Source organism: Cololabis saira, chromosome 15, assembly GCF_033807715.1.
Source record: "Cololabis saira isolate AMF1-May2022 chromosome 15, fColSai1.1, whole genome shotgun sequence".
NCBI classification, from domain to species: Eukaryota; Metazoa; Chordata; class Actinopteri; order Beloniformes; family Belonidae; genus Cololabis; species Cololabis saira.
This window is the reverse complement of record NC_084601.1, coordinates 33,080,002-33,105,519: the sequence shown is the minus strand read 5'-3', so window position 1 is coordinate 33,105,519 and position 25,518 is coordinate 33,080,002. Positions and strand designations below refer to the sequence as shown.

Here is a 25,518-nt window from a genome sequence, read left to right as displayed (position 1 = left end):
TTGACCTGACGTTTGTGCATCTCTCTGTTAAAGCAGGTGTTGTAGCTGAATCTGCTTTCTCACAGACTTTTACTTGTTCCTGAGAACTTGCTCTTAGAAATGAACAATACAATCTTGAACTGGACCCTGACTAATATATTTGTCAATTACCAAATACTTACCTCTCAGAATTTAAGTACAAACATTGTAAAAGCCACAAAAATATAAACTTCATAGAACTTTTTTCCAGTCAAAGGTTTGCAGGTTCCCTCCCACTGCTCACAGAAGGTGATGCATGAAACATTTTAGAGGTAGTTGTGGTTTTTTATGATGTTACTTCCTGATGGTTTTTTCTATTGAAAGTTTACTAACCAACAAAGAAACATAGTGTAGTCAGGTCAGTTACAGATTGCCTCTCAAGATGTCAACAGAAATTCAAACTGCACCAGATTTGAGAGTAAAATTTAGCAGAAGGGTTCATAAATATGGAAGAGACCAAGATCAATGTAAAATAGAGACGTTGGACGAAGGAAACCAACACTCTGATCCGGACTTACAACAAACTGGTAAGCAGTTACTCATGAACTTGTCTCAGTAACACTTGATGCTAAAATGTAGTTTCTAGTGATTTGGTTTAAAACATAAATCATTATCAGTCATTACCAGTAACAGATGACATCATCATCCATTTCAGTTTCTGTAACTACAACGTAAACAAGATTATTTAAAGACTTATTTTAAAAAGCTCATATTATTTTCAAATTTGATTTAAAAATACAAATTTCTACATTAGTTTAACAAGACAAAGCTTTATAAGAGCTCATTGGTGGATTCTGTTTTTTGCTTTTGTAGAAAATAACAACCAGAAGAACCTTCCAACTGTGAAAAGAAACAGTTTCAGAGTTTTCAAAGTTTTCCTGGGAGTGTTTTATCTTCTGGTTCTGGTTGGATTCATCATGCGCTGTGAGTATTTGTATCTTAATATGTCTGATGTGTTATATGCCACATTATGTTCGGATCACATAATTTTCCCATGGACCCTTTAGGGATAAGATTAAAAAGAAAATACAGAAAGACTGTACAAGTAGCACTTGCCAGGCCATTAGGAGACACTCAAACCATCAGGTGGAAAAAACTGGAACAAAAGTGGTAAAAGGATCGATCAGTGGTCTCTGTTCTCTGTTCAGCTCTGTAGCAGCTCTGAGTTTATTTGACTGAATCAAAGTAATGATGGAAATAAGTGACTGAGACGTACCAAGGTGGTTCATAGATCATCATGTAGGAACTAAACATTTAACCACATTGCTGCAGATCACATGTTTAACAGCAGACATTAATCTTTCTGGACAAACAACACAATTTAACAAGATGCATCAAATGAACATTTTATAAGAAACTCCATGTGACTGTAGAAGGATGAATGAGGACCAGAATGAAGCAGTTTGTAACATTTAGAGATTAAAAGATTAAAAGGGTGGTGTTTTGAGCTCTGAAAAAAACCACTGAAGCTTCTGCTCTGTTTGCTCCTTACTTTGGTGTGAGGCACAACTTTTTACTAACATTACAGAACACTTCACTACACCTTGTTAATTCCCAGTCTCATGAAGTATCTGGGGATGATGTTCTGCATCCAACCTGGGACATAGATTTCAAATTGAGAGTAATTCTATCAACCTGTGTGGTACTGAGCCATATGTTTTGGCAAGGCCTCACCACACTACTAAGTCGCGCTCTACATCTTTTGGCATTCTGGATCTGGTCCCACATCAAGGAAGAGTTCTCGGTGCATCCAGGGAAGCCTGGGATTCCAGCTTCTGGCAGCTGGTGTCAGTATATCATTTTTCCAAGGGAAGTTGGTCAACCTCCTCGCCAGAACAGAGAAGAAGATGTTTCCCTCTAAGTTCAACAACACAGTTGTTGGTGGGGCTGGCTGTGGTACCGACCCTGGTGGTGTGGTCTGTCTGTCCTCGTTAAAATAACGGTTAAAACACTTTCAGTCTCTCTACAAGAGAAACAAAACCAGCAAGATAACACCTCATCTCGTGTACAGGATGGTCATTCTGCAGTGTAGGTGTTAGTGTCATCCTTTGAAGTCAAACATGTTGCTGAGAATATTTTTGAAAAAAACCTCTAAAGTAGAGCAGACCTCAAAGTCAAGAGTTACTTACTAGGAAATGGACAAATCTTAGCAGGTTTGTATTTTTAAATGGCAGTCCTTCCTCCAAAGTGTCATCAAACCATATAGAAGGCTGAACAAGAAACACCAGCAGCTGAACAAGCACGGATGTCACATTGAATATTGTACAAGAGAAGATCAGCACTTCAACGGTAGATCCACAGTTAGTCAAGTACAGCACCTGTCCAGCTGTCTCTGTCCTCTCAGGATGTCCTCAGATATTTATTCTAAACCAGATTTATCAAAAAAGGTGAGATACAACAGAAATGAGCAAGAAGACGGAGCAGGATGTGAGGAGAGGGAGGTGGATATCTATGAGACTGCTGATGATGTTGGGAATAATCTTACTGTTTTCCAGTCACAGGAAGAAGGTAAGGAAAGGACATGGAGTTAATAAAGTTCAACTTTAGAGATAATTATGTTCAGGTATTATACATTCATGTGTAGCGGCAAAGTTTATGATCTCTGGTTCTGCAGAACGACAGACTCAGGAGCATCGTGCTCTCCAGAAAATACCTGTCAGAGGTGCAACTCTGTGTCGAGGAGTGTTGTGCACGGTGGTTTTAGTCGTGGTCGTCATCTTGTTCAGATACGGTAAGATAAAATGCTTGACCTCAAAAACTACGGTTCGGGCGAAGAAGCGGCCGAAGAAATGGCATAAATCGTGTCAAAATTACACGATTAATTCAAAATGGTCGACTTCCTGTTCGGTTTCGGCCATGGCGCCAAACGACTTTTCTTTAAGTTGTGACATGATACAGGTGTGTACCGATTTTCGTGCAAGTACGTCAAACCATATTGTGGGGCTTGAGGCACAAAGTTTTCAAGGGGGCGCTGTTGAGCCATTAGGCCACGCCCATTAATGCAAACCATTAAATATCAAATTTTTCACATTACATTACATTTAGGGGGCAAAAAGGCCCTCATTTCGTCGGAAAAATAAAGAAGAAAGAAGAAAGAAAGAATTCCTACAGATACAATAGAGCCTTCGCACTGTAAGAGCTCGGGCCCTAATTAAAAAGCGTTGCTGCTTGAAGCTTCTCTCACTCTCATTTTTAACTTGATATCGAACACAAGCCACAGACCCAGCAGCACATATATCATCTCCTCCAGGTTCTACATCTTTAGTGCTGTCTTCTTCGTTTAGATCACACAATCAAATACATCACAGCAGCTTCACTCCAACCTCCTACTTCTGCTCCAGGTGCTGAATTGTTATGGAAAAGAAACCAGGCCAAGTTGAGTCGAGCTGAGTAGGTGCTACTGGAAAAGTGCCAATAGAACCTCGGCAGAGTGGTTACAGAAAAAGTATCTACTCGGTACGGGTAGACCCCTAGTGGTAAAGAACCAAACCGAGTGGAGCCGAGTCGGGCTGAGAAGGTACTAGTGGAAAAGCACCATTAGTGGTGGAAAGTAGTGCATGCTGCAAAGACAACCTGGCTGCACATGAGGCTTCAGTGCAGCTTAAATGCTGGTATGACATGAAGCTGTTGAGGTGGTGTGACACGGTGGTGAGTGAACTCACCACAACAATTCAGAGTGTGACACACTAATAACTAAACCAGACTTTCTGTCTGGATCCAAGCGGCAGCCGAAGTACCACTTCTCATTGAGCTGCTGATGTAAATGTAAATGTATATGTACTTTATTTATATAGCCCTTTACAGCCACCTCTAGGTGAGCCAAAGTGCTTTACAGAATAAAACATACAGAAATACGCAACCCAGTCTCACATAAAAACGTACCCAAAAACGTAGAGCGGCTACAATATTAGCCCTTGAAACGTATAACTGTTACATTTTGAAACGTATAACTGTTACTGTAGTAACTTCAGGGACTACGTGGTTATTTCACAGCATAACCTTTATTCCAACTTCAGAACAACAACAGCATAACCGCATGTTTCAAACTCCAAGTACTGAACTGACTCTCACTCTGCCTTGTCGGCAGCTTCACCTGCAAGGAACACTGCTGCCACCTTGAGGCCGGGCAGAGTAACTTCCCAAATGTACTTCACATTATTACACCCTTTCCCCCTTAAGTAGTTAAACATCTCCCCTCCCAAATGTAACCACAGGAGAAATCAAAATCAAAATACACAAGTGGAACCATCCTCAAACTCACTGGCTGTATCAACCTGCTTGAAAATAAACCCAAAAAACAAAACAAAAAACACACAAAAGCACAATGCAATTTCGCATTTTTTTTTTTTTTTAAACCCAAAAACCCCAAAGTCCCCTAGGAAACCACAAAGTCCTTTAGCCGACCGGGCAAGTTAATCCGTCTCTGTGACCTTCTCAGGCCTACCCCTGTGTTTTCCGGGCCAGATTGCGAGACCCCAAGTGCTTCAGTCTCTGCGGGTTCAGCGGCAGTCCCTGGTTGCCCCGCAGCAGCAGCAGTTCCTTCCTCCACACCATCGGGACCGATACTCTCCATGACCTGGTCGTCCGGGGCCCTGCTTCCCAGCACAGCAGGCTCACCTGCACAGAGAGGTGCTGGTAAGACGTCCCCCGTGCACTTAGCAGATGCCTCCTGTCTGGAACAGATCTGGTCCACATGTCTCCGGACCACTCTACCATCCCCCAGCATCACTGTATATGACACTGGGCCAGTCACTGTCTCTATGAATCCGGGGACCCATTTTGGTCCATGACTGTAATTTCTGACCTGCACTGAATCACCCACTTTAAAGCCTCTTTCTTTAGCTCTTCTGTCATGTACGTTTTTCTGCTTCTCTTGCTTATTCATCACCCTGCGTGCCATATCTGGATGGACCAAATCAAGAGTGCATCGCAGCTTCCTTCCCAACAACATTTCAGCAGGCGACAAGCCAGTTGTGGTCTGCGGTGTCACTCTGTAACTAAATAAAGCTCTAGACACCCTAGTCTCCAGGCTTCCCTCTGCACTCATGTTCATTAGGCGCTTGAAAATCTGTACTGCGCGCTCTGCCAGACCATTAGTGGAAGCATGATAAGGTGCTGAGGTCACATGTGAAATGCCATTTTTCATCATGAACTCTTTAAACTCGGTGCTAACAAAGCTTGTTGCATTGTCCGAAACCAAAATCTCTGGCAAACCATGAGTACTGAAACATTTTCGAAGGCACTCAATCGTCACCGTGGATGTAGAAGAGTTCACTGGATATACTTCCATCCATTTAGAATGGGCATCGATCAGAATGAAAAACATTCTTCCCATGAAGGGCCCCGCGTAATCCACATGTACTCTCTGCCAGGGTCTGTCTGGCCATTCCCAGGGGTGCAATGGGGCCACCGCTGGAACATTTCTGTATTCCTGACAAACACTGCAGGCTTTAACAGTGTTCTCCACATCTTGATCCATCTTAGGCCACCACACGTAGCTCCGTGCTAATGACTTCATTCTAGAAATACCTGGATGGCTTTGATGCAGCTGTCTCAGTAGATCTGCCTGTCCCTTCTTTGGAACAACCACTCTGGCACCCCACATTACACATCCATTTTCCACACTCAGTTCATTCTTTCGAGCGGTGAAAGGTGCAAAATCAGCCCCCTCTTGTTCCGGCAGCCAACCTCTCTGTACCATCTCTCTCACTCTTGAGAGCACAGGGTCCTTTGTGGTCCACGTACGCACCTGCTCTGCGGTCACAAGTGTGATGTCTGACGTCTCCAACATGAGCACTCTCTCCTTTGGTACACTGGGGCCCAGGTTCCCCGGCAGAGGCAGACGGCTCAATGCATCTGCATTTCCATGATATTTTCCAGCCTTGTAGATGATGTGATATTCATAAGCCATTAATGTTACAGCCCAACGTTGAATACGGGGGGACACGATCTGTGGGACGGCTTTTAACTCATCAAAAAGTGACAACAGGGGTTTGTGATCTGTCACAATAGTGAACGGCCGGCCAAAAATGTACTTATGGAACCTGTTTACCCCGAAAATGACAGCCAAACCTTCTTTGTCAAGTTGCGAGTAGTTCCTCTCAGCTGAGTTTAGCGTGCGAGACACAAACCCTATAGGCCTCTCAGTCCCGTTTGGCATTCGGTGAGAAAGCACGGCACCCACCCCGTGTGGGGAAGCATCACAAGATAGGACAAGGTCTTTCTCTGGGTCATAGTGGACCAACACCTCTGCTGACTGCATTAATTGCTTTGAATGTTGGAAAGAATCTACCTGTTCCTTTCCCCACTGCCACTTGGTGTCCTTCCTGAGCAGCTTGTGGACTGGGGCCAGAATTGTAGATAGGTTTGGCAAAAACCTGTTATAGTAGTTCAATAAACCTAAATAGGCTTTTAATTCCGTCACGGAAGTCGGGGCAGGAGCGTCCTGGATTGCTGCCACCTTATCATGTACCGGGTGCAACCCTGTGGAGTCCACCTTGTGACCTAGGAAAATAACTTCCCTGCTCATGAACATGCACTTGTTCCTCCTCAAGCGCAATCCAGCCTGGTCCAATCTTTTTAGCACTTCCTCCAGGGTCTGAAGGTGCTCTTGGTCATTTCGTCCCGTCAGGAGGATGTCATCCAAAAAAACTGCCACCTTTGGTATGCCCTGCAGTACCCCCTCCATAGTGCGTTGAAATATAGCCGGGCTCGATGAGACCCCGAAAGGCAACACATTATACGTGAACAACCCCTTGTGGGTGTTTATGGTCACATATTTTTTTGACTCCTCCACCAAAGGGATCTGGTGGTATGCGTGGCTCATGTCTAGCTTGGTGAACTTCTGCCCCCCTGATAGACTAGCGAATAAATCTTCGACTTTTGGTATAGGATATTTCTCCAATTTGGACACTCTGTTTACTGTCAGTTTATAATCCCCACAGATTCTCACACTGTTGTCAGGTTTTAACACTGGTACAATCGGAGCGGCCCACTCCGCATATTTAACAGGCTGCATTATTTTCTGTTGCACCAAACGCTCAATCTCGGCCTCCACTTTGGCTCTCATTGCATACGGGACTGTTCTGGGTTTGAAGAACCTGGGGGCTGCCTCTTTGTCCACATATATTTTGGCTGGGGCCTCATTCAGTCTCCCCAATTCCTCCTTGAAGACCCTGTCGTACTGACTGAGCACCCCCTGTAATGAACATTTGCCCTCCTGTATGTGATTTACTGACCTCCAGACTATGTCCAGTTTCCTAATCCAGTGCCTTCCTAAAAGGCTGGGTCCATTTCCTGGGACTACAACTAGTGGTAGTGTCTTAACAGTATTTCTGTACTGTGCAGTGACATTTACAGTACCCAGTGTCTCTACTGGTTGACCTGTGTATGTTTTTAGCTTAAAAGGCCATGGTTTCAGTGGGGGGATTTTACCTTCTTCCCACAGATCTGCAAACTCCTCGCTGTTCATCACCGTCACTCCACAGCCTGTGTCAAGTTCAAATGTCTTTGCTCCTCCATTCACAGTCAATGTTTCGCGAAAAGGCTCTTCCTTGGTGAGCTCAGTCTCCTCCATGTTATACATTGTGAAAAACACTTCCTCATCATTTTCCTCTTCTTTTTCCTCTTCTAGAGTAACATGATGCGCTGCTTGTGTTCTCCCTTGCCTCTCCGTCTTTCGCGCTCCTCCCCCTTTAAACTTTTCAGCCACTGCAGTTGCACTTCTCGAACGGCACACTTTTTGAATATGCCCTCTTTTTCCGCAGCCATGGCATGTCTCCTGCGCGAAACGGCACTCGTTTGCTCTATGCTGCTCACTGCCACATCTGTAGCATGCTCGCCGTTGGGCACTCACTGCATGTTGGCTCTGCTGCACCGCCATTTTATGCACTGCCTGGGGAAGCTCCCCAAGTTGGGATTGCAAAACTTTTGCATCCCTATTTGCCGTCTCGATGGCCTGTGCAATTTTCAATGCTTTGTCAAAGGTCAAATCCATCTCCGATAACAGTCTGCGTTGAATGCGATCATCAGCAACCCCGCAGACCAGTCTATCCCGCAACTGCTCCTTCAGTTTGTCACCAAAATTACAATCTTGTGCTAACTTCCTCAGGCCAGCCACAAAATCCAACACAGTCTCCTCAGGTTTCCTGGTCCTGGAATAAAACATGAACCGTTGCACAATCTCGCTCGGTTTAGGATTATAATGTTCCTTCAAGAGAGCAACAAGTTGGTCAAACGTCTTGTCCCCCGGCTTCTCGGGACTCACAAGATTTCTCATAAGGCTGTAAGTTTGACTTCCCACCGAACTCAGCAAGATCGCCTTCATCTTATCAGCATCATCAATGTCATTTGCTTCAAAAAAATAACCCAGCACTTCGCAGTATTCCTCCCAGGACTGGGTCTGACTGTTGAATGGAGCGGTGTGTCCCACAAGATCCGCCATATTACCGTCACGTCTTCTGCGATTAAAACGTCTATTTAATCGTCGTTGTAGTCTCCCATCCGTTAGCCAGCTTTATCCTCGTCGCCATTTATGTAGTAACTTCAGGGACTACGTGGTTATTTCACAGCATAACCTTTATTCCAACTTCAGAACAACAACAGCATAACCGCATGTTTCAAACTCCAAGTACTGAACTGACTCTCACTCTGCCTTGTCGGCAGCTTCACCTGCAAGGAACACTGCTGCCACCTTGAGGCCGGGCAGAGTAACTTCCCAAATGTACTTCACATTATTACAGTTACATTTTTCTGCCTATTCATTTTGCGTCCAAGTCACGTGACTTTTAAGATTCTGGCCGTGACAGCAACAAACATGGTGGATATTTTTCATTTTTGAGTGAAATAAATCAATATTTTGAGTTAGTTTCTGCATAGAAATATATTCATAATATTCACTCAGTGAATTTACATAACCACTTGCTTGCTCGTGGTTGCAACGTTTTTTCAGATCTCGTCAGAATAATGTAAAGCGGTAACGTTTTAAAAATGTGAAAAAGTAACATTTTGGTTGTTGGTGCTGTGAAAAAAATCAATATTTTGATGCTTCCCCTTTATAGGGAATTATTTTCAGATCTCGCCAGAATAATAATTTGAAATTGCAACATTTTGGTGCTGGGATACGTGGCCGTGATATATACACGGCCACGTACAGTATGCCGGCGGGGATTCCCCCCCCAAACCAGATTTTGATAGCGGAGCGAGTCAGCCCACAGAAAGCAGTTTTATTTTGAAAACCAACCGGTTTTCTTGCATTCCAAAAGTCTGACTTCCGGCCCGCCAAAATAAAAGATACAGCCAGACATATGAATGAAAAAATGAAAATAATCCCTCTGGGATCCCCCTATACGTCATAGTGGACACGTGACAGATGCCCCCGATCGTGTGCCGGTTAATATTTAAGATAGTTAAGTTAAGAGTAACTAAACTAAGTAGGGATGCTGTTATAATAATAATAATAATAATAATAATAATAATAATAATAATAATAATAATAATAATAATAATAATAATAATAATAATAAATAATTTGAATTAATTATTAATTATATCAGACTTAACCTCCAGAAATTAATTAATAATTTATATTAATCATAATATTAATATTTAGTATAATAATAAATACACCTGTAGCACAAACCAGTGTTTATAGCAAACATTCAGAGACATTATCAGACAATGATTAATCCATCCATGATTAAACCATCCTTTAAAACCTTGTACAGAGAAGCATTTTTTTGCTAAATGGGAACATGTATTCCATAGTTTGACCCCCCTGTACCGTATTGCATATTTACCCCTGGTTGTAACACACTGTATTTACCCCTGGTTAGGTTTTGAACTATTATTTTTCGATCTCCGATCAAAGCCGATAGGGCCATTATCGGCCCGATCCCGATCGGGGGCCGATCGATCGGTGCATCTCTAGTACTCAGTCAAGGAGTTTTCCTCCAGAAGGCCTCTCTCAGCTGCTGTGGAGTTGTAAGCTCTGGACGCTACGTTGCAGAAGGCGTCTCGACACTGCTGCGCCAGCTCAGGTGTAAGTTTGGAGAGAAACTTTTCTTGATTTTCGGTGTATCTTTTACCCTCAGCTCTCACTGGAACGTACTTGGACATTCTTTAGGGCTGAGGCCTGGCAACTGGACAGAGAAGGCAGTGGTGTTGGCCTCTGCAAACCGGATTTCCACACAGATAGATTGTTTTCTTGCAGTCTTCACCGGGGTGGAGTTCGCGGCATCTTTTGCAGGCACCAAGTTGTTATGCTGCATACCTTCTCTCCGATGGCTTCAGGTTGGTCCTGAACTTCCTGCAGAAGTACAGTCTCTTTCTGTGCTTTGGGTCACCACAAAGTATGCAGCCTTCTGTTTCACTGCTGGACTTGGTCGTCTTTGTTCTGGCGTACTTTTGAAACTTCATCCTCTCTCTAGTGGGTTCGACAAAATCTTTTAGCTGATCTAGCTGCTCATAGATGGCTTCTTGTGACTTCAGGTATGTGATGAGCTTGTCGAAGCGGTTTTGGGTAAGAAACCGGTAAGAAACCGGTAAGAAACGTTTTTTAGTAAGTCTACTTAATAAACATGTTACAACCAGGGGTAAATATGCAATACGGTACAGGGGGGTCAAACTATGGAATACATATTCCCATTTAGCAAAAAAATGCTTCTCTGTACAAGGTTTTAAAGGATGTCTGAAACACCACTTACTTTTTGTTTTGTGAATGGAACTGCTCTGGCATAAGTAATGGATGTGCTGAAAAATGTTACTGTCTTGTGTAATCTCCTTGAAATTATTATTTTTTTGTTCATCTGGTTTGTTATTTAGTCGTTTATTTTTTTGTTTGTTTCTTAATTATTAAATTGTACTCGTTTTTCATATATCCGATCATTTTTCTTTTGTGTAAATTCTTTGTAATTTTCCTTTAATTTCTATCATCTATAGATTTCTAACTGATAATTTGTATATTTTGTTTTTATAAGTATGATATTAAATTTTATGTTAACTATAGGTGGAGGCACCTGATAAGCTCTTTGAGTTTTCGCCTCTTCCTGCACTTTAATTTGTAAAGTTGGTACTTTTATTTGTGTAATGTTTAACTGTGCAAATAAATAAATCTAAATCTGAAAATCTAAGAAGAAGAGATGGTCGGACTGATGAATAGTTTAGATTCAAAAGTATAGTGTTTGTTAACACATTCAAGACCTAAAGTCTAGATAAAGTATATACTGTTTCTACAGTAATTGCAATCATCCATGGAAAATTAATCGGACCGTGTTTTTGGGTAAGTGGCTAAAAAAACTCAATATTAGTGGTTGCCAGGTTTGCTATTGTCAGCGTTTTTCACGTATTACTTGACAACTCCGCCTGTACTTAGTCAACGACGCACTGCTATATGCTAATATGCGTGGAAAACGGGATCACAGATCTGGCAACCTGGTTCACTAACTTCCCTCAGCTTTTAAAGCGCTGGACAAAAAGCCGAACTATTGCAGTATTGTAGAAAAATACAACTTTTTGAGCTTGTGACTTTTTTTTGTTTTATTTATGCCAAAATTTGTTTACTTTATACTGCACGGTTTAGACACCAGAAGTGAAGTGCCATCCCTATTAATTCATTTCTGGAGGTTAAGTCTGATATATAATTAATAATTAATTCAAATTACGTATTATTATTATTATTATTATTATTATTATTATTATTATTATTATTATTATTATTATTATTATTATTATTATAACAGCATCCCTACTTAGTTTAGTTACTCTTAACTTAACTATCTTAAATATTAACCGGCACACGATCGGGGGCATATGTCACGTGTCCACTATGACGTATAGGGGGATCCCAGAGGGATTATTTTCATTTTTTCATTCATATGTCTGGCTGTATCTTTTATTTTGGCGGGCCGGAAGTCAGACTTTTGGAATGCAAGAAAACCGGTTGGTTTTCAAAATAAAACTGCTTTCTGTGGGCTGACTCGCTCCGCTATCAAAATCTGGTTTGGGGGGGGAATCCCGGCCGGCATACTGTACGTGGCCGTGTATATATCACGGCCACGTATCCCAGCACCAAAATGTTGCAATTTCAAATTATTATTCTGGCGAGATCTGAAAATAATTCCCAACAACGAGGAAGCATCAAAATATTGATTTTTTTCACAGCACCAACAACCAAAATGTTACTTTTTCACATTTTTAAAACGTTACCGCTTTACATTATTCTGACGAGATCTGAAAAAACGTTGCAACCACGAGCAAGCAAGTGGTTATGTAAATTCACTGAGTGAATATTATGAATATATTTCTATGCAGAAACTAACTCAAAATATTGATTTATTTCACTCAAAAATGAAAAATATCCACCATGTTTGTTGCTGTCACGGCCAGAATCTTAAAAGTCACGTGACTTGGACGCAAAATGAATAGGCAGAAAAATGTAACAGTTATACGTTTCAAAATGTAACAGTTATACGTTTCAAGGGCTAATATTGTAGCCCCTCTACGTTTTTGCACTTTGGACCAACGTAGGCAGGGTACGTTTTTATGTGAGACTGGGTTGGTTTTTATATGAGACTGGGTTGATATATATGCCCCTAATTTTGATGACCCCAATTTTACAGATAGGCTGTTTGGCAACCTCCCTTTCTTAAATACGCATATTACAATTCTGGGCGGTGATCTGAATTGTGTTATTAATCCTTCTTTGGACCGTTCGAATCCTCGTACTTTGACTCAATCCTCTATGTCAAAATCTATTACCGATTTTACAGCCAAGAACGGGCTTGTTGATCCGTGGAGGTTCTCACATCCTGGAGATAAGGAATTTTCTTTTTTTTCCACAAGTACATCAGTCATATTCACGTATTGACTATTTTTTTGTTGATGGCTCTCTTCTTTCCAAAGTTACTTCTGTCGTATACCACCCAATTGTTATTTCAGATCACGCCCCTCTAACTTTGAATATAACATTGTCTGAGCGCCCCCGTTTTTCTTCTCCCTGGAGGTTTAATCCATTGCTTTTATCCGACGATGCATTTAATGTTTCTATATCTGCTTCAATAGAGGATTTCATTGCATTAAACAAAACAGATTCTACCAGTTTTTCGCTAGTATGGGAATCACTCAAAGCATATTTGCGAGGACAGATTATCTCTTATTCAGCATATGCCAGTAAAATCCGCAGGGCTAAATTACAGGAGCTCACATCTAAAATTCAGGACATAGACAGACTAAATTCAGTTAACCCAAGTCCGAATTTACTGAAACAACGGCTTGATTTGCAGTCAAAATTCGATCTTATAGCGACAGCCGATTCTGAACGGCTCCTATTACGCGCTCATGACAACTATTATGAACACGGCGATAAACCAAGCAGGTTATTGGCTCATCAATTAAAAAGGCAAGCAACGTCGAGACTGATTCCCAGCATTAGAGATTCTACTGGCACACTTACCACCGATCCAGTCGCCATCAACACAATTTTTAAGTCATACTACTCCTCTCTATATGAATCAGAATCTCCACTTGACACAGCAGAAATGACCTCCTTTCTTGAAAGTATCACTGTTCCTACTATCAATTTGGATGTGGCTAATGGCCTCGATGCTCCTTTTAGCTTGCAAGAAATTGCTGCCGCCATTGAAGCTACGCAAAGCAACAAGGCCCCTGGTCCCGATGGGTTCGGCGCTGAGTTTTTCAAAAAATTCAAAGACAAATTAGCCCCCCTTCTACTCTCAATGTACAATGAGTCCCTTGATCATGGCTCATTGCCTCCTTCCTTAATGCAGGCATCCATTGCCCTCCTTTTGAAGAAGGACAAAGACCCTGAATCATGCACTTCTTACAGGCCCTTGTCTTTACTGAATGTGGATGTCAAAATTTTATCCAAAGCACTAGCAATTCGTCTTGATAAGATCCTTCCTAGCATCATATCTGAGGAGCAGAATGGTTTCATCAAGGGACGCCAGCTCTTTTATAATGTTCGTACACTTCTAAATGTGATTTTCTCTAAAGATTCCTCTCCACTTCCTGAAGTTGTTATCGCGATTGATGCTGAAAAAGCGTTTGATCGTGTCGAATTTAACTATCTTTTTGCAACACTTCATAAATTCGGATTTGGACACAGGTTTATATCTTGGATTAGACTTCTTTACACTTCCCCTCAGGCCAGCATTCACACCAATGACAACTACTCCACTTATTTTACATTATCACGTGGCACGAGACAGGGCTGCCCTCTCTCCCCTTTGCTTTTCGCTCTATCCGTCGAACCACTTTCAATTGCTTTAAGAACTCTTCCTCTATTTCGCGGAATCTCTAGGTCCAATGTGGAACTCAAATTGTCACTTTATGCAGACGACCTCCTTTTATATGTATCTGACCTTTTAACCAGCATTGCACCAATATTATCTTTGTTGAAGAATTATGGATCCTTCTCCGGCTATAAGGTCAATCTTCACAAGTGTGAATGCTTCCCCATAAACACTTCTGCTTAACTACTCAAACAATCTGATATCCCCTTTAAACTCAGCCCGTCGGTCTTTAGATACTTAGGGATTAATGTGACCCGCACTCTGCCCTCTCTTTTCACCACTAATTTTTCCTCACTGGTAACTCGAGTGAAGGCGGACTTACAGAGGTGGAACTCCCTACCATTGTCGCTGATAGGAAGAATTAACACAGTGAAAATGACTGTACTGCCTAAATTTCTTTTTTTGTTCCAATGCACTCCTTTATTTCTACCAAAATCTTTTTTTAAATCACTTGACCAAATTGTTTCCAACTTTTTATGGGCTGGTAAGACACCCAGAGTGAGGTATTCGCTTCTCCAAAAATTTAAATTTAATGGGGGTCTAGCACTACCAAACCTTTTGCTTTACTATTGGTCAGCGCATATTCACAAACTAATTTACTGGCTTCAGTCTCCTGAGTTATTATGGTGCAGATTGGAGGCTCAGTCACTCTCTTCATCCTCTTTAACGCCCCTACTCTCCTCCTCTTTACCATTGAATCCCTCTAAGTTTACAAATAGCCCTGTGCTTTCCTCCCTTAAGATTTGGTCACAGTTTAGGCGCCATTTTAAATTTGCTTCTCCATCCGCCTATACACCTGTTACTAAGAATCATCTGTTCCCTCCATCACTAATAGACACCACTTTTATGATTTGGCACAGCCGGGGCATTAAGCACTTCAGGGATCTGTATAAGGATGGGATCTTTTCCACATTTTCAGATCTGAGGTCAAAGTTCAATTTGCCTGCCTCCCATCTGTTTCGCTACTTCCAGCTTCGACACTGTGCCTCTGCTCTGTTTCCATGCTTCCCTTCCCTTCCTGCTAACCAACCGTGGGATGATCTTCTAACTAGGGCTGGGCGATATGGCCTTTTATTAATATCTCGATATTTTTAGGCCATGTCACGATACACGATATATATCTCGATATTTTGCCTTAGCCTTGAATTAACACTTTGATGCCTACAATCACACCAGTATGATGATTCTATATGTCTACATTAAAACATTCTTGTTCATACTGCATTAATATATGCTCATATTAAACTTTCATGCAAAAACGGGGAATAAGTCAAATTTACCAAAACTGTATTTATTAAACAGTTACTAAGCAGTGAGTGGCACAAACATAAAAAGTGTCATTTCAAAACAGAATGTGCACGTTGCATCTCTGACTCCCCGTCTGAAGAACATCTGCTAAGAACATCTTCTGGTCCTGGTTTTACCAGGATGACCAGGTTTCACCTGGTTTTACCTGGTTTTACCAGGATGAGCTGCTCTGAGCAGCAGGGGCCCCTTAGAGCACCTTTATATTAAATTGTAGGTGCAGGGACTGCAATGTTTCACCCTCTCCTCCTTTACTTTGCATCACTTTCACTTATTGTTAGAAATATGACGTCATATAGTCTTGTTTGACTTTGTTTCGGTGATAGGGATTGATTTCATGTGGCCACATTTAAGAATCACGTTTCTCAGTTCTGGAAGAGAAAAGCCTGAATTATGGTTCCGCGTTAAATCGACGCAGAACCTACGGCGTAGAGTTCGGCGTAAGGTATGCGGCGACGCGCACCCACGCCGTAGGCTCTGCGTTGGTGTAACGCGGGACCATAAATCAGCCTAAAGGCTCGGCGCGCGTGTCGCGCTAAGCGGGTCCTCGGCTCGGAGAGAGCCGTGCGCGTCGTGCGAGGAGAAAACGTCCCCTCCCGTCTTTACTAAACCGGTTAGCTTTGAAAAGAGTCCGCCGCGCGTAGCAACCGCGCAGATGAGCTCACGGCACAAACAGGCCGAGTTTAGGAAAGTTAAAGTAAAGTTAAAGCGGGGAAGTGAGCGGCGGTCCCGGACCGCAGCGCTGACACCTGCAGCTGGTCGGGGGCCAATGATAATGGACACACGACAGCACGTGACTGACATGTGTGACAGGGTGCGCTTGTTTTATGTCTCAGAGAAGGAGAGACAGACGAGAGAGTGAGAAAAGTCTGTCATTTAATGCCCGCGGCTGAAAGCAAAATGCATGAAAATTTATATTCGAATATGCACGATAGAGTAATTTTGTACATCGCACAGAGTAGAAGCCGAGATACATCGGCTATCCTCGATATATCGCCCAGCCCTACTTCTAACAATGAAACTTAGTCAAAAGTCTCTCATATCTAGGATATATGCACTGTGTATGACATTTGATGGTCATTCTGTAGATAAAGCTCGGGAGGGTTGGGGACGGGAGTTGGGCCTGGACTTCACAGGGGAGCTGTGGGATAAAGCTATCCGTAGCATACGATCTAGCACGCCTTGCGCTAGACTTGAACTTATTCAATTCAAGGTACTGCATAGAGCCCACCTATCAAAATCCTGATTATCCGAAATATATCCCAATGTTGCAGACTTGTGCGACAGATGCCAGGGCTCTCCCTGCAATTTAAGTCACATGTTTTTCTCCTGTCCTAGATTACAGAAATTTTGGAGTGACTATTCTGCGATCATGTCTAAAGTTCTGGTGAAAAATGTTGTTATGGCCCCCCTCATAGCAATATTCGGACTCTCGGTTGACTCCTCACATATCAGCCCCGTACAGTCAGAAGTATTGGCTTGCACATCTCTTTTAGCTAGACGTCGTATCCTACTCTCATGGAAATCCCCCAAGTCTCCGTCTATTGCTCTTTGGCTTAGTGATGTTATGTTTTTTCTAAAATCTGAAAAGGTGAGATATTCAGTAAAAGGCAACTCATCTAAATTTGTTCGTAAATGGCAATCTTTCGTAGATTTTTTTAACTCATTGAAGACTCTACCCACCGACTGATCCCTCCCCCTTACCTTAATTTTCTTTTCATTTCTTTCATTTATTTATTTGTTTTGATTATTGTTATTTATGCTGCATTTTATGCTGCTTGCTTTTTTTTAATTATTTCCAGTTAATGGGATATTAGTGATGGGCATTTGCATTTATCACTGCATTTGTTTTTGTATGCCGCATTTGCTCATCCATACTCTCCTCCATTGTTCATTTGTTGCTCATCTGTTTATTTTTTTATTTAACTCTACAGAGACTCTGTTCTTAGTTCTGTGTGTTTATAAAAAAAAAGGGACAATGTATAATGCATAATTCGTATTTTTGATTATTTGTGTCCATGTTGTCATTGTATGTTGTTTTCTTTTCTAAAAAGATCAATAAAAAAAAAAAAAAAAAAAAGGGCATCAAGTGGCCCTGTGTCATCAGGAGACATTTTCTGAGACAGTCCTGTAGAACAGTGGTCCTCAACCTTTTTTCAGTGATGTACCCCCTGTGAAATATCTTTTCAGCCAAGTACCCCCTATCCAGCGCAAAGCACTTTTGGTTGTTAAAAAAAAAGACCTTAAACAGAGCACTGTGCCATCAGTAACTGATTTATTAAACATAAAAATATTGCTGCTACGCTTCAAGCACGACTCCATCGTTGGTCCAAGTGATTGACAGGTGAAGCCAGGTGATTGACAGGTTAGGTGGAACCATCCTGGTACTCTGCGGTTTTAGGATAATAGGTTGAATAGCCTACTCCTGAAGATAAAATTCATTTTATGAATTTTATTACTTATATTAGACTTATATTTTCCTCAATTATTTATGAAATATTTATTTTTAAAGGATTTTTGCATGGATGCTACTTTTTAAATATATGTATATTTTAAAATTTCACGTACCCCCTGGAGGGCCTTCACGTACCCTCAGGGGTACGCATATCCCAATTTGAGAACCACTGCTGTAGAAGGTAACATCTGAGAAAATGCTTGACTTTCATATACTGTATATACACACACACAAACACACACCGTTACATCCCAGTGATGAAAATAATCAGTTATAAAATTTCAGTTCATAATAATTTCCTCAGCATATCAGATTCACTGACATTACGCTGCACTGCTTGTTGAATTAAAACATATAACTACAATTTGTAACAGTAGAGCATTATCCAATAAAAACCTTAACGTAAATTATTTCTGTTTATTAAAAGCAAATTTAATGTGTGTTACAGCTCTTTTAGTCACCTTGGAAGTCAACCAGCTGAAGACCAAACTCAACCAACTGAACAACACCTACAATCAGCTGCTCAACAATCTTTATGGTAAGAAACATTGAAAATGGCTAAATTAGCAAAAAAAACTCAAGCTACACAATCACCACCTAAAATATTTAACTTTCATTAATTTGTTTACCAAAATTTCATGGCATGGTAATTATGATGATCATTTTGTCCAACGAAAGAGACAAACAGCAGAGAAAAGAGTCAGAAAACGGACTGAATGATACATTTAAATGTGATATTTTTTCATCCCACACGATGAAAACATTTTAGAAATATAGACAAACATCAGAGGATAATGTTAAAAAAGATCTGAAAGTAAGTGATAGTAACAGAGATAGATGTTCAGTTGTTTCCTCTCTTACTCTCTGAATGTGTGCGCGGTCACACGTGCACATGTGGGGCGAGCACATGTCCAGGAGGCTGAAACTGAGTGTATTCAGTTACAACGCTGCCATCTAGCGGTCGATATATGCAACAACATGACACTTTTTCCTTTTTATTTCATGTTTCTCCTTCATAGATCCGTTTTCTTAAATCCAGGTCCTCAGGACTCCACTTCCCTTTACGTTTAAATGTTTATATTCTCCAACACACTGATTCAAATTAAAAGCTCACCATCATCTTGTCATCAAAGTTACACAATCCTGTTAATGACATGTTCACTTGAACAGGTCATGCAGGTCTGTGGCCCTCGGGGACCTGGATTTGGGAACACTGGGTTACAGTTTAACTGTGTAATTTCTGTTATTTACATCTTTCATATTCATTTTTTACATTTAGTCTGATTTCTGTTCTTCAGTAATGTATAATAGTATTTGTCAATTTTTTTTTATCATCTATTAATTTTTTCAACATAATGTCTGTTTGACCAGTTCTTGTTAATTTATTTTATGTTTTACCAGCCTTCCACCATTCCACCTGCTCCTCAACCACCACAAATGTTATCAGATATTTAACCTACACAGGTTGAAACAAGTTTTGATATTTTACTGAGTTGTTTTCATGTTATACTTCTAACCAGATATGACTTTGGACCACGACCAGCTGCAGAGGGAACACGACCAACTGATCAACACTTATAATCAGCTCAAAAATGAACTTGATGGTAAGAAAGATTTATTACCAAATAAATGAATTTGAACTTCAGTGTTAGCCTTCATAACTTCTTATTTCTATTAGTGTAACTTAATTAAAAATAAATAAGACAGAAATCTAGAGCTAAAATGTTTGAACAAATAATCTGAAAGGTAAAAGTGACACCTGAAAAAAATATCTGAATATTGAAAGAAGACTCATAAATGTGATGCTCAGTAACATGAAATCTTTCTAAAACACGTGTCTGTCTGATATCTGATATGAAGGAGATTGTCATGATGGATGGAGAAGATTTGGATCCAGTTTTTACAAAAAATTCACTGAGAGTAAAACTTGGTCTGAGAGCAGGAGGGAGTGTGAGAAAAGAGGAGCTGATCTGGTGATCATAAACAGCAAAGAGGAGCAGGTGGGTGTTTGATGTCAGTGTATTTGATGTTACTGCAGTTTTCTGTTACTTGTGTTCTCCACCTGCTGTCAGTCTGTGTGCTGCTTCTGTCTCCATCCTGATGGATTTCAGTTAAAAATGTGTTTTTTAATCATTTAGATTGTTTTCACACAATCATCAGGATACTGAGACAGATCTCAGATTAATTACTGCAGAAACTACTTTTGTCTTGTCATTTAGGATTTTGTGGGACGACTGAACACAAATGAAACCTCCTGGATTGGTCTGAAAGCTGAACGGTCGAGAAGTAAACGGGAATATGAATGGAAATGGGTGGACGGATCACCACTGAAAACATCGTAAGACAGTGTTTCTTTTACAATTTCATCAAAGTCTTTGTTTCAAATTGTTAACAGGTAAAACAGCAGAACATGTTAAAAACTGTATCATCAGGATTTCTGTAACACATTTATTCAAATGAACAGCTGTGTGAACTCTTCATCTGTAGTCTGTGATGAATTTATTTCATAAAAACTCAACAAGAATTCTGATGAAAGAGACTTCAAACCTTCGTTCTCAACAGTTTTAAAATAGTGTATTTAGTTTGTGTTTCTGTATTTTTGACCCATCAGAACAACAGCAGAATGACAGAATTCAGGTCTTTTCCTCTTTGGTGACTTTAAGAACATTAAACATGAAACACATGAACGTGAACATTAGAACCTGGGATGTTTTCCTGCAGACTAACTGGTTCAACCAACATCAACGGACAACCGTTTCAAGGTTTTGTTGTAAAACTGCTGCACAAACTGGTAAAACCACAGCTCAACTATGACTCCTTTATCACCAATGAAACATGAAGATTTAGAGACTGAAAACCTTGACAGTGTTTCTAGAGTCTGAGAGGATTCACAGTAGGACGTCTTCAGAAGAGCTGAGTGTGGTTGGGAACAGAGACACTAATGAGCATGTGCAGGGAGATGAAAAACCAGGAAGCAGATCAGCAGGAGAGAAGAGATTTGTGGAAGATGTGCAGACTGAGCTGCTTTCACTGGAATAAATGAATGATACCATGTTGGAGTATTTAATGAAGACCTCATCCAACATCTGGAATCAGACCAGAAGTTCCTTGTGATCTTTAAAAAGTGAACATTTATGTAAAACAATTAAAGAAAGTGTCCGTTTGAGAAAGAAAGAAAATGAAAATAATCTTGATTTTCATCTCAACGTAACATGTTGTTTTAATACTTCACAGGTTCTGGGCTGTAGAATGGACTCCAAATCCGCATGACCTACGTCAATATCCTGCAGTGTGTTGTACTAATGAAGGGAAATGGAAATATTCATATTACAATAACAATAAAAACTGGATCTGTGAGAAGAAAAAATAAGATTCAATTCTTTAATTTGTTTCGTGTGTCATTTATAAATGTGATTATTCTGAACTCCATCATGTGTACAGGGTAGTGAAGCTGTCATCAGAACTACAGGAGAACTTGATAATTCTGAAGTAAAATATAATCATTGTAAATAAGTATAAATGCAGCTTTTCTTCACTTTGTTTACTTGTGTTGTTTTAATTTGATGTGTGAAGAATGAAAAGTTATCAGTTAAAATAATTATCTGTATTCTGCTACATTTACATAAAAATGTGTCGTCTTGCTTCATTTTCCCCCCAAAAACCATCAGAAATTATATAAACAAAATGCAAAGTGTATTTCAGGAACAGAGGGAAAAAAATCAATAAACAAGGAAACTTGACAACAGCTATTGTATTAAATGTTTCTGCAGGACACAAAGTCTGAAGTTACAATTTAGATGTTTTTAACATGAAAGTGTTTATTAAAGATACTGAAATACAAGAACATGTGGATGAGCAAACTCTCTTTTGTCAGTTTGACATAAAGTTTATATTATTTTAACTCGTAATGTTCAAGGATTTGTAATAAAGAAGCCATCTTCAACTTAAGTGTGTTACCTGTTTTATTTTTTCCATTTCTAAGAAGTTGCTGAGTTTAAAACTTAAACTGATCAGCTACAACATCACAGCCACTTTTTCAGTTTCTCGGTTATAAAGACCATTTAGTGTTTAAAAGTAATCAATGAAATCTGAAAATCAATCCTAAAAATATACCGACAGCCAGCGTAATGATGCTAAAATGGGTGTAACATGATCAAATATCCTTGTTGTGGTTATAATCGTGGCAGCAGAGGTCTGAACTGTCTGTAGTCTGTCCAGGGAGTTTTGGTTAAGACAAGTAAAAAGTCTGTTCCAGTAATCCAGCCTCCACTAAATAAAACATGTAAAATCACCTTGGTGTCTTTAAAAGTTCAGTCATCAATTATTTTCTATGTCCCTGATAATAATCATGTGGCACAGAGATTCTCTCTGAAATGCAGACTTTTTCTTTGTGAAACAAAAAATGCAAAAGTAAAGTGTCATATTGGTGGTTTGTCTACTGCAGCTCAGACTCCTGAGCTCAAACGATCCACCAACCTCAACCTCCTGGTAACCTGGATTACAGGCGCGCCACCGCACCTGGAAGGGAATCACACACTTATCTGTCTTTTAACTTTTAATGAGGAGATTTTATGGACTTTCCTCAGACTTAGAATTGATCTGAAAATGTGATTCCAACATCTAGAAATGAATCCAGTGAGTTGCAGCTTTTATGACAAAGAACATCAGAAAAGAGATAAATAAGCAATTTTTCTACTGTAATCCAGTTTTTTATGTTCCTGTAAAAGTACTGGATTTTTGGATATTATATTGGATTAAGGCTCCAGTCTCAGAAGGGGTGTGGGGTCAAATCCCACCACTGCCATCAAGAACTGTTTAGAAGCTGATGACTACAGTTTACATCAAATATTAAAGCTTGTTTGTAATGATTATTATTTCAGGGAGTTTTGTTGACTGTTGCAGGAATCCTTCGTAAACTATGTAAACGCTGTAATGTCTTAACTCACCCCTGAATGCTCTATTAACTTATTGTTCAGTTTACCGGTCATTTGGTTAATTGACTCAAAATCAGTGTTGGATCATAGTACTACTCTGGATACATGAGATACGCCTTTTGATTTTACATTTCAAATCTTTTCATAATTTTTATAAATCAGGTCATGTGATCAATTGACTCAAAATCAGTGTTGGATCATACTACCACTCTGGCTGCATGAGATACACGTCCTGGTTTTATATTTAAAATCTGTTCATAATTTTTATTAATTTTTATATGTAAATATTAGCATTTTAGCTCAATAGCTTCCAGTCATTTAGTTAATTGACCCAAAATCAATATTGGATCATAGTACCACTCTGGTTGCACAAGATACGCCTCTTTATTTTTTATTTCAAATATGTTCACAATTTTTGTATACATTTTGATATTTAATAAATATAGCTTGTCAGCTCCTAATCCACTGTAAACACATTATCTATGCTTATATCTCACATTTCATTTTGAAAACATGAAGTCAGGACAGCTTCAGCCCTTTTCTGTGTCCCTGTTTTTCTGTCCCTGTGTTTACTGTAAAGTCTGTAATACGTGCGCATTTGAAATGCCGCCCCCAGAGCGAATGTCTGTCGAATATCCAACGAATATCCAACGTAAAGCTAACTTCACCACGGTCGATCACACTAGGCTCCATATTGTTGTGCTTTATATAAGAACAATGTTAGTGTTGTTTTGAAACGTGTTTATATTCCAAAAGTTCATAGATTTAGAAATTTGATAAAAAGGAATGCATCATGGGAATGTTCCATGTCAAACAAACATAAACCTGGAATAAACCTTTACCGTTTAGTAGCATCAGTGACCTTGAAACAGGAAGTAAACTTTATTGGAATGACACTTGTTTCAGATAAAATCCCGATGTGCTTTACAAAGTGCAAACATTTAGATAAGATAATACCTTAAATGATGAAGATATGATAACTACAAAAAGATTAAATAAAATCAAATAAAAGGTGGACACCCAGTTGAAAGGTGTGGATTAACATCCATTAACTCGTGTTTTACAGACAATATGTCTTGTAATGGTGGTAATTGTATGGACAGACCGTATAATACTTTTAGTTTCTGTTTTGCAGGTACGTGATTTTTTTTCTTATCTCGTTTTATTATAGTACCGTAAATAAACTGCAAGGTTGTTTTTTCTACTGTAATTTCAGTTTATGTCCAGTAGGGGGCGGAGTGTGATTGTGATGGATCAGTTGGAAGAGTGCAAGTTTGCCGGTTTAAAATCTATATGGATGGATTTCACCATATTAAAGAGAATTCATATTAATACTGATAATGAATTTGCACATATGAAATAATTTTCAGGTTGAGAAATAAATGTCCACTGTTTATGCAGCATTTCACTTGAACAATGTCATCATGACTGACTATTCTCAGCAGAGTAACTGCGATTATATTGTTGGGTGAACAAAAGTTAAGATATATAATTGTGATTTTATCGTGATAATTGTAAAGTAAATTGTACTCGAGCCCCAGTTTAAAATGACTACAATATCTTCTAGTTGTGACAAATGAAACATGAACATGGATATAAATTTAATGGATATAGATGATTATATGCCACATAAATGTCACATCTGGGGGTAAGGTGTGGACCCAAACGCAGAAGAGTAGGAGGCAGGAGTTAGCAAAAATAGGATTTATTAACAAAAAAAAACCCAAACTAAAGCGCTGCAGAGCAGGATCAAGATAAGAGGAGCAAAACGTGGCAGGAAAACATGGGGAGCAAACAGTACGGTCCGAATGACAAGACCAGATATACTGAGGGGATAACGAGACATGACGAGACACAGGTGCAGACAAAATCAGGGCAGATGGGACACAGGCGGGGCAAGACAGAAACTAAGAGCTGGGGGGAATGTCAACTTTGACAGAACCCCCCCTCAAGGGACAGATCCCAGATGTCCCACATGGACATTTCACCCAGGGTGGGCGGAGGGGGCCTGGAGGAGGGCCCAGGCCAACACATGGCCAACGTTCCGGGGGCCGTCCTGGAGACTGGGCAGACCGGCGAGGCAGCTCCGGGGGTACGTCCCCGAGGCCTAGGCCTGGGTCTTGGCGTGGGGCTTGGCAGGCGTGACGGGGGGGAACTTGGCTCGACGGGGACTTGACTGGGCTCGACGGGGACTTGACTGGGCTCGACGGGGACTGACAGGATGCGGGGAGCCGGTGTCGGGGGGCAGAGGATCCTCTGAGCTGCCTGAGTGGGGACCCGGGTCTGTGGCGCCGGCTGCGGGGGATCCAGGACCATCACCGGAGCAGGGGCTGATGCGTCCGGGACCACCACCGACGAAGCGCCCGAGACCACCGCCGGAACAGCGGTTAGCTGGGGCTGACGCCGTTGTCGTCGCTCCAGAGCCTGGATAGCCTTGCCATTGTCCTCCAGCAACCTCCTGTTGTCCTCGAGGGAAGTCCAAAGGGACACCCACTCT

At 40.6% G+C, this 25,518-nt stretch overlaps 1 protein-coding gene across 1 annotated transcript; it reads left to right on the top strand.

Annotated features, from left to right (window-relative positions):
- The first annotated feature begins 381 nt into the window (after positions 1–381).
- On the top strand, positions 382–22,014 carry LOC133461281 (CD209 antigen-like protein E). The gene is made up of 7 exons (XM_061742141.1): positions 382–545; positions 832–942; positions 18,536–18,625; positions 19,608–19,691; positions 19,948–20,087; positions 20,307–20,425; positions 21,322–22,014. Exons 1-7 carry the CDS (start codon positions 401–403, stop codon positions 21,455–21,457), a joined length of 825 nt encoding a protein of 274 aa, XP_061598125.1. The 5' UTR covers positions 382–400; the 3' UTR covers positions 21,458–22,014.
- The last annotated feature ends 3,504 nt before the right edge of the window (positions 22,015–25,518 follow it).